This window comes from Saccostrea cucullata, unplaced genomic scaffold (assembly GCF_032062105.1).
Source record: "Saccostrea cucullata isolate Sc308-1 unplaced genomic scaffold, CSIRO_AGI_Scuc_v1 ctg346, whole genome shotgun sequence".
NCBI lineage: Eukaryota > Metazoa > Mollusca > Bivalvia > Ostreida > Ostreidae > Saccostrea > Saccostrea cuccullata.
In genome coordinates, this window is record NW_026923145.1 from 1 (window position 1) to 10,394 (window position 10,394).

The following is a 10,394-nucleotide window of genomic DNA, read 5'->3' on the forward strand; positions in this document are numbered from 1 at the left end:
AACAAACTGGTTGTAAGCCTCCAATGATTTGTAAGCTTTGAAGTCTTCAAATGTATATGCACTTTTGCTATAAACCAAATAGTTCACTATGTCCGGATACGTAATATCTGGAAAATTGTCCCTCTCCCTCGACCACTCTTTGTTTGAAACCTCGTACGGGTCTTTCCCATCGATTAATTTAAGTTTTGCGATATATCTTTCTCTTGAAACATAATCTAACGAGTCTGTGTACTTTAACTTTCCTGTTTTTTCTTTCGTTTTGGTTATTGAGGTCATAGCGTCACTGTTATTTATAAATATAACATGTGATTCTCGTTTACATGCGTCAGTCTTGACCCACAAAATGGCGGACAGTCGTAAATGCCCGTATGTATACAAAGGGAGTGAAAACTATCTATTGATTTACAGATGGAAAAGGCAAAAGGAAATCAAAGTATTATGCCTTTTTCGTAATTTTTCAGAAAATATGTCAGAAAATGTTATCATCATTAGGCCTTTTAAGGTATGCATGTGTGTAGAAAAGTGTTGTCATTTTATATTTAGTGATGTAGATGATAACATTTCTTCATAATGAATGGCATTTCATTTGTGCCATAATCAGATAATCTGTACTAGGCTCTGTAACAGAATTTAGAGACTATTTCAACATCAGTTAGAATCTATTATACATTTTTGATTAACCTATATGAGCAGACTTTAATGTCAATAAAATGTATATTAATATTTTGGTCCGTCACATGTACAGTGTATAATTCTATTATGCCTGAATATGAATATTTACATATTACTATTATTAGTCCTATTTATGTCTCTGCATATTACTGGCTATGTTTATAAACATTTGAATGTTTGTTAGAATAGAAATACTGCAGGTTTTATACTCTGAAGACATTAACACAAGCTCTTCCCTGGTAGCTAGGTCTTTCACCTGTCACAGCATAAAGTATAATGAGAGAGGAGAAAAATGAGATAGACCAGACATGGATTCTAACCTGTGTCCCCCCAATCTTCGGTCAGGTGCTCTACCAACTGAACTCATCAGCAATGGAAGGCATCAGACATTTGCATCCCTGGAAAAAAAATCATGAGAAACTTTATACAAAACATTTCAGTTTGTGTATACCTATACATGTACATTAATTGTTTTCCACCTTATTATATGTGGTTAGACCGTGGATATCGGCCTTAATAATTCACTCAGTAGACACCTGAGTAGTGATGCAGGAGTCATTGGTTTGAGTACTGGTACAGACAAACATTTTATCCTATCCTGATATAGATTTGCTATTGTTGGCCACCAATGAATTTGCATGCATTTGAAAGTTTTGCCAGGGAAATAAGAACTTTGTTGTTTCTTCAAAGACAAAAACAATTTGTTAAGGAGTAAAGAGTGTACTGGTTTTAGCTGTGAATATTGGCTTGGGTAGCTATAGGTCAGTAGAGCACCTGACTAGTGATGCAGGGGTCCTGTGTTTGACTTAATTCATACATTTCCTTCTTTCCTGTTATAATGGTTAATTAACCCAAAAGCTTACAATTTATATGTATTACTTAATTTTTTTGATATTTAAAAAGATCATTGGTGAGGCCTTTACTGGGATAGCTGGAGTTTTCCTCATCATAGCAACAGTCGGCCAGGATTGGGTGGAAGTCCAGTTTTTCCGCACCTCTCACATCATCACCTGGGGATTATGGGATATCTGTGTTGGCGGACTTTGTTTGCCTGACAACGGTTTGATTTTCTTTTCTTAAATTATCTTGTCTTGGAGAGAGAATAATTTGAATTCAATATTCTTTTTAAAAAAAATTATTTAAACATTATGACCTAAGTGTTTAATGTCAATTGTTATGCATAAATATATACATTTGTGGTATCTCTCCATTATATAAACATACAGAGAGAAAATATCTTCAATTCTGTATGAAGTTTGTCAGAGGTTAGAGGTCAATACGTTTTGACCTAATCACAACCATAATGCTACATACATAAATTAAATTTGGTATACTTGCTTTTCATGTACAAAAATGAATAAAAGAAGCAAGTATAATGATAATTATTTTATTTTAAATGTAAACAAGTATTTTGTTAGAGTTATTCAACCCGTGTACATAGAAAATTTCCAGCGTTTGTTTACATTTTTCTTCACTTTTTTCAGCTGCACAGTCTGCTAACGTTCATATTTTTTGAAAGAAATTTGGTTAAGATTTTCATGATAAACTTTTATTTTATCTTTAAATTTTACTCACGATAAATGTGCAAATCTGTTGGAAAATATCTTTGCAATCATGCCATGAACAGCTGCCAAAAATTTCGTAGTTCAATTATTTGCAGTTTCCGTGTTTATCAGTGTTTTACTATAAGTATGCCTTTAGGTACTGAAATGAAATGTTTTTATCAAACTGCAAATTAACTGGCTCGGACAAGTATCTAAATCCATCGGATTTTATTTTGGGTATGATCACACCACCTTTATCATCAAACTTCAGACGTGTTTCCTGTGTCTTTTAGGATCGAATCATTTTTCACGAATAAAATATTTGCAGTTTCTGTTCACTATTTCTGATCACAAGTAGCCTTTCACAAAATATTCCCTTGAAATGAAATTTAGCCTATAGATTTATCCGCCATGCAAGCCGATTTACACCTAGGTGAATTTTTATTACGACGGACGGTTAGTGCAATAATTTTTGAAAGTATTATGCTGTCCAAATGTATATATAAGTAAAAATAACAATTATTTGCAGTTTTCCTTCATTTTCTTTGCAGAAGGCCTTCGGCCTTCACATATTTGAAATGAAATTTTTTACACAAAGTTTATAACTTGAATTTCTTAAATGAAGTTTAATTTATGCCCCCCCCCCTGTTTATGGTAAGATGTGCACCATTTTTGGTAGATTTAGTGCCCCTTGTTTTCTTCAAAAATTGCACATTTGAAATGAAATTTGGTATACAGATTTATCAGATGAATACATCTTTTGTAACTTTTTTTTAGTTATGCCCCTTAAACAAAAAATCTGTATTTATACCGTTCATTTTCTTCCTAGGTTGCAAATCTGAAATTGAAATTTGTATAGAGATTTATCAGGTGAATATTTAGGTCAAGTTCTATTGCATTCACAAAAATATTTTTCTTAAAAATAAATCAACAATAAGAAAATTAAACAAAGCAGTGGTCATTCGCAAAATTTTGAAACGTAAAAATTTATTATCAACAGATTTTGATGAATATCTAAATAAAATCTATTTTGTATGATCAAATTTTTGCAAGAGTTATGCCCCTTGCACTAAGAAACATTCCAAATATTTGCAGTTTTTACATTTTCTTCACAGAGGTTAACATATTGAAATGAAATTTACTCTATATTTTTTTATAAGACAATAACAGGTGAAGTTTTATTTTATCTCCATTTTTGATAGAGTTATGCCCCTTGCACTTAGAAAAATTCCAATTATTTGCAGTTTTCCTTCATTTTCTTTGCAGAGGTTGCACATATTGAAATGAAATTTTTTACACAAATTTATAAGTAGAATATCTAGGTCCAGCAAGAGCTCTGTTGTGATTGCACCATTTTTGGGGGAGTTATGCCCCTTGGAGGAAAAATTCCAATTACATGATTACATCTTTTGTAACTGTTTTTTTATTATTAAAAAAATCTGTTCTTATACCGTAAATCTGGAAATTTTTGCTGTAGATGAATTTTTAGCAAATTTGCGAGTTCATTGCATTCACAAAAATATTTTTCTTAAAAATAAATCAACAATAAGGAAATGTAAACAAAGCAGTGGTCATTCGCAAAATTTTGAAACGCAAAAATTAATCAACAGCATTTTGATCCAGATTTGCAAAATAAAATCGATGTAAAAATTTCCAGATTTACGGTATTCTTGTTTTTACATTATTTCAGATAACCGTAACAATTTCCACTCTATATTTTTTTAAAGACAATAACAGGTAGATATTATTATATCTCCAGGTTGGATAGAGGTTTGCCAGGCCTTGTCCTTGGTTGCCCTCCTTCTGTGCCTGGGGGCCTTTATCTGTGGATTTGTGGGACTCTGTATCCATTCTCACTGCAGCAAGAGGTTGTGGTTCATCTTGGCGGGGGCTGTTATGTCCCTCGTAGGTAAGGAATTATTACATGATTACATATTTTGAGTTTCATGCTAAAGCAGTCTCTAGATCATCAAATTTTGATTTCAATCAGAGACCGGTGTTGCCATGGTTACGTCCGTCTAGCTGTCTGTTTCTGTGACAATTTTTAAAATGCTACTCCTCCTACAGTTTTGGTCTGATTTGAATATAACTTGGCACACAAGTAGACTACACTAAGATACATAAAATAAAGCATCGGATTTTGATTTCGATGAACCATGTTGCCGTGGTAACTAAAAATAGAATTTTCTGTGAAATTCCTTTCGATGATTTCAGTATAACTTGGCACACAAGTGATTACACTAAGATACAGAAAACAGCCATGGTTACTAAAAGTAGAATTTTCTGTGAAATTCCTTTTAAACGCTACTATTTCTACTTTTGTGTACAGTTTTGGTCTGATTTCAATATAACTTGGCACACAAGTAGACTACACTAATATACATAAAATGGTGCATCGGATTTTGATTTCAATGAACGGTGTTACCGTGGTAACTAAAAATAGAATTTTCTGTGAAATTCCTTTAAAACGCTACTCCTTCTACAGTTTTGGTCTTATTTCAATATAACTTGGCACACAAGTAGACTACACTAATATACATAAAATAGTGCATTGTTTTTTTATTTCGATGAACGGTGTTGCCATGGTTACTAAAAATAGAATTTTCTGTGAAATTTCTTTAAAATGCTACTCTTCCTACAGTTTTGGTCTGATTTCAATAGAACTTGGCAAACAAGTAGACTACACTAATATACATAAAATGGTGCATCGGATTTTGATTTCAATGAACGGTGTTACCGTGGTAACTAAAAATAGAATTTTCTGTGAAATTCCTTTAAAACGCTACTCCTTCTACAGTTTTGGTCTTATTTCAATATAACTTGGCACACAAGTAGACTACACTAATATACATAAAATAGTGCATTGTTTTTTTATTTCGATGAACGGTGTTGCCATGGTTACTAAAAATAGAATTTTCTGTGAAATTTCTTTTAAACGCTACTATTTCTACTTTTGTCTACAGTTTTGGTCTTATTTCAGTATTACTTGGCACACAAGTAGACTACACTAATATACATATTAAAATAGTGCATCGGTTTTTGATTTCGATGAATGGTGTTGCCATTGTTACTAAAAATAGAAATGTCTGTGAAATTCCTTTAAAATGCTACTCCTTCTACAGTTTTTGTCTAATGACAATGGCTTCTTTTCTCATCCTTTGTTATAAGTACAAACCAGTAGAGCTACAGTCTCGACAGAGACTTCTGGTTTCTGCTTATGACCATAGCAACGCTCTATTTAAAGAATCTGATTTGATTTTTTTAAAATGGGAAAATTAGGACCACACCAATCATAAAAAAGTTTATCATCAGTGATAAGGAAATGTGCTTTTTAGCTCACTTGAGCCTGAGTCAAATCATGACCCCCGGGGGTAGGGCAGGGCCACAATGGCTGATCAAAGTTTTACACAGAAATATGTAGGAAAAATCTTTAAAAATCTTCTTCTCCAGAAACTGGGCCAGGAAAGATGAAACTCATGTGGAAGCATCCTCAGGTAGTGTAGAATCATGTTTCTTCAAATCATGACCCCCGGGGGTATGGTGGGGCCACAACTGCCGTTCAAAGTTTTACATTGGAAAATATAGGGAAAATCATTGAAAATCTTCTTCTCAAGAATAAATAGGAAAAACAATCATTTATTGTATGAAAGCATCATCAATCAGGTAGTTGTTAGTTTAAAATTTCAGACCCCCCCCCCCCCCAATCCTCTGTAAACTTCTCAATACTGAAGTAATTTCTGCTTTTATTTCCCAGCCAATGTGCTCAGGTGAGCGATGTGGCCCATGGGCCTCTGATCATACTGTAGAAGTACTTTTTTCCGCGTGGTATTAATTTACGCAATGTACGCGGAAATTTGTCCAAGTGTACTTTTAAATATAAATGTAAGGCATATAGTGACAATCTAGAATATCTGCGTAATTTTCTACCCGCGGATTAAACAGAAATTGAGATTCCGCGGAATTATGACCCTGTGGAAAAAAGTACGTCTACAGTATTTAAAAATACAGAGTGTAAATTTTAATGGTTTCTGTGGTATAATACCTTGGTAATGATTGCCAACCAAAATGAAATATCATAATTTGTTCTTGGTATATGTTTCAAGGCTCTTTTCTCTATTATTTGGTCACATTTTATCCTATGATTGGTTTTTATATTTATGTGTATTACTTAATAAGATTCAATGAATATTTTTTTTTACCTTTGAATACTTTGTTACCATGGTAACAAATGTAATAGTTGATTTACTAAACATGTTTATCATGCATTTAAGACATCAGGCTTTTAGCTTTAGGAAACAGACATTGCCAACTGTTTGTTTTGCGGCAAATGTTAACTATGGGGCTCTAAACATGTTAAAAAATGCCATTTTTCAAACTTAAAGACAGGTTGCCATGGTAAGTAACTATAACACATAGCAACCAATTTTTGCCTGAAGTTAGTTAAGAGTATCAATTAAGGTTTTCATCAAAGAGAGTTTGGAGAAATTCTGAGACTAGCTCCTACATAAAAAGTCAAGTCATAATAGAGAATGGCTCTTAAAAACATATTCTCCAAGTTTTCAAAGTATATTTTCTGAATCGGAATTAAGTAGTTCAATTAATTTTGCCATACTAGGTCTTGCATTAAAATATTTTTTAATATATTGTAGTATTTGTATTTCAATGTTTAGGAATGTTTTATGTTTACAATCAGAAATAACAACAAATACAATATTTCCATCAATTTAATTAAGCTTATTTTTGTATGTGTTTAAATGATTTAATTAATTTACCCCTATTGAAACTCTATTTTTAGAATCATTTAAAGTGCAGTAGTATTTTTTTCAGGCTATTCTGATAATTATAACTAAAGCTCAGCTACCAACACCTTGATATGTCAAATTAGGAGATAAATTTGTATATACATGTATTTAAATTCATTAAGTAAGATTATATACCAGTGGGATATTGAGTGGTCAAACAAATCTATTTTTATTTCTTATTTAATTGGCTTTAGAGGATTAGGGTGTTTGTTCTTTTTATTTATTTACAGAATAGTTCATACTTGCAGAAAACAATTAAGATCTTAAGTCACTATAATGGTATTCTGTTCTACATTTAGATGAAAAATTAGCTGTTTATTTATGTTATTCAATTTTGTTCTAGGTAATGAAATAATTGCCATTAGAAATTTGGGATTTAAATTTTTAGCCATAGATTGATAATTTTATGAACTTCAAGGTGTGTTAGGTAGAATGTTTAGGGAGGCCTCGTGGAAATGGCTGCTGATGACTTTGAACTAGTCCGCGAGCGAGGCCTGTTTGTCCTAGGAATTCTCAATGGAATCCTCATTCTGTGTATTATTGCCGGAAACTTGTTTGTCATTTTTTCATTCATAAGATGTCATTTTAATGTTTTTGTGGCCACAAAGTACTTCATTTTCTCCATGGCGGTGGCAGACATTTTGTTAGGAGTGATTCATCTCCCAGTGGTCGTGGTGTCTCATATCGGAGGAAATCAGATTGCAAAACTTCCAGCTGTGTGTATCCTGCGTCATGCTTCTGCGATGGGAATATATTCTGCTGTTATGTGTAACCATGTCGCTGTCGCAGTGGACCGCTATATTGCTATAATACGTCCACTGCGATACCATGCAATAATGACAAGAAAAATTGCCATCATTGTTTTAGTTGTGATTTGGGTGTTCAGTTGTATTTTGATGACCACCCCAGTGATGATTCAAATATCAGGTGATGAGCAAACAGTCAAAAGTGACATGAAAGATAACTGTGGACCTTATCGTGAGATATGGCCGTTAGTAGACAAACATGGCATCCTAGCTTTCCTAGTGTTTATAACCATAGTCCCAGTAATTCTCTATATCAGGATTTTTCTAGTGGCGCGCAAACAGCAGAGGTTTTTAGCATCAGTCCTAAGAATGACAACAGATGATAGGAAAATGAATCAACATACAGCCAAGATTATGACACTTATGCATTGTATTTTTATATTGTGTTGGGTTCCCTTTTTGGGAACAATACCAATGTATTTTATTGATGTTAATGCAAAAATAAGGGACCTTGTAGTACGTAGTGCCATATTTATAGCAAACTGTAACTCAGCTGTGAATCCTTTTGTCTATTTTTTGTTGAAAAGGGAATTTAACTTTCCATGGAAGGCCTTCCTACAGAAAAGACTGCCTTGTCTCCTTCCAAAAGTCTCATCAGAGGAAGTTTCATTATAACACAATGGTGCTTAATTAAACACAATATCTATCAATACAAGGATTATAATGAACCACTATTCTTATGTTTTCCTACTGTTTTATTTATTTGACTTTTAAAAGAAAGATACGTTTTTTTATCCTACCCACAATATGGATGTAAAGAGGTTGATAAGTGCATGCTTTACAATAGCTGGGAGAGAGTTTTATAAATTTGTTTCTTTTTTCTAGCACTTCTGGATCTATTGACGCTGATCATGTATCCAATCATGTTTAACTCGGACATCGTCAACCTACAGACGGACAGACACTGGCATTATACACTGAAGACCTGGAACTTTGACTGGACATATGGCTTTGGATGGGGCGCATTTATATTCACCACTGCAGCCTCCATATTCTTCATTCTTCCTTTGGACGACAAAAAAATTGTTACAAAACCATTCTGAGAGGAGTCACATGTAGTACTAGACTCCCAGACATGTTTAATCATCTTGTGGCAGGAACTATATTACGGGGGAGTTATAAAATACAGAGTGTGAATGGGATTTTAAACTTACACCATATTCCATACAAGGTTGCATAACAGTATTATATTATGTATACTTTTACTAAAGATGCACAACTTATAGCAGATGGTATGTACCTGGAAAAAACAAAAAAAAAGTTCCTTTAAGATTTTATAAAGCATTATTTCTCTTTATGAAATCTTTAACTGCATTTGCAAAATTAAAATAATTGGATGCATTTTGTATTAGTGAATTATAGTATTATATAAAAATAATACTTACCAATAAAATACTGTTATAGATTAATTATGCTGCTATATAAAGATATTTTGAAATGCTTGTATAACTTGAAAAAAGGAAGTCTCATACAAGACTGTAATTTTAATTTAAACTTTTTTATTTTTATAGAGACAACTTCAGATTATTACACATGTTACTGAGTTACTAATTTTCTACAAAGTCACAATCTTGGATGACATAATTTTGGATATTTTAGTTTAACTTTTAGTTTATTTTAGAAGTTTTAAAAATGATTTTCCATCATTCTATGGAGTTGTTTATATTATGAAATTCACATTGTCCTCAGTTTCAGTTTCAGTAACAATTTTTAATTAAGGAATATCTAATTTTTTGGTTTCATGATGTAATCAATTGAGTGGCTTGCTTGATAATTTGATATTTACAAGCCCTTGATGCCGCAAATCTATGTGCAACAAGCCCCCAGCTTCTTACTCTATTTGTCCCAATGTACTCCCACGTGCAGTTTTTTTAACCATGCCCATCAATGAACCAGTAGATGAAGAAATAAATATTTTTACAATTTGACAATTTGAAGTTTTATTTTGTACAAAGACATTGGAAATGTTAATATAAAATCATAACATTCAATTTCTTGCAATATTTTGTCTCTAAGACAGGTTGTCATTTTTTTTTTTAACTTCTTGCTTTTATATATATTTTTTAATGTATATACATTATTTATCTTTTATTGTGTTGTTGATGGTGCTATTTCAAGTTTACTTATGCTTAGTGTAGATTGTTTACTTTATTTATATTTCAATGCATTCCAATACTAGGTATATACAGTATTAACTGTTAGAATGAATAAGAGTCTGCTACTTGACTTTGACATGATTTTCAAAACCATCACAAATCTTTTGCTTTACACTGATGGTCTGGTATTTCGATGTAAAGAAAATTTAGTATTTGTATTTGTTTTATTTGATTACATGGGGAGACTGAAACTTCATTTGGTCAAAAATTAACAATGTATGTTGAACATTCACTTTAAGATTATACACAAATCATAGCAATAATTTTCTGATTACAGATTATGATTACATGTAACAACATGCGTTTTACTAATATTAGATGGTATATAGTGTAGAATGTTATTTACATGTACTTTTATCTGATTCTCAATTTCAAATTCTATGCCCCCCCCCCTTCCAAAGAAAAATATCCCCA

General features: G+C 32.4%; 1 protein-coding gene across 2 annotated transcripts; it reads left to right on the top strand.

The window, feature by feature from the left end:
* Positions 1-401: 401 nt before the first annotated feature.
* LOC134263278 (p53 apoptosis effector related to PMP-22-like) lies at positions 402-9,412 on the top strand. 2 transcript variants are annotated; one of them, XM_062745603.1, is made up of 5 exons: positions 402-502; positions 1,576-1,732; positions 3,976-4,125; positions 8,352-8,446; positions 8,650-8,788. In XM_062745603.1, exons 1-5 carry the CDS (start codon positions 467-469, stop codon positions 8,665-8,667), a joined length of 456 nt encoding a protein of 151 aa, XP_062601587.1. In that variant the 5' UTR covers positions 402-466; the 3' UTR covers positions 8,668-8,788. The 2 variants fall into 2 exon arrangements, with proteins under 2 accessions (XP_062601587.1, XP_062601586.1); XM_062745602.1 differs by lacking the exon at positions 8,352-8,446 and having other exon boundaries at positions 8,650-9,412.
* Positions 9,413-10,394: the final 982 nt, after the last annotated feature.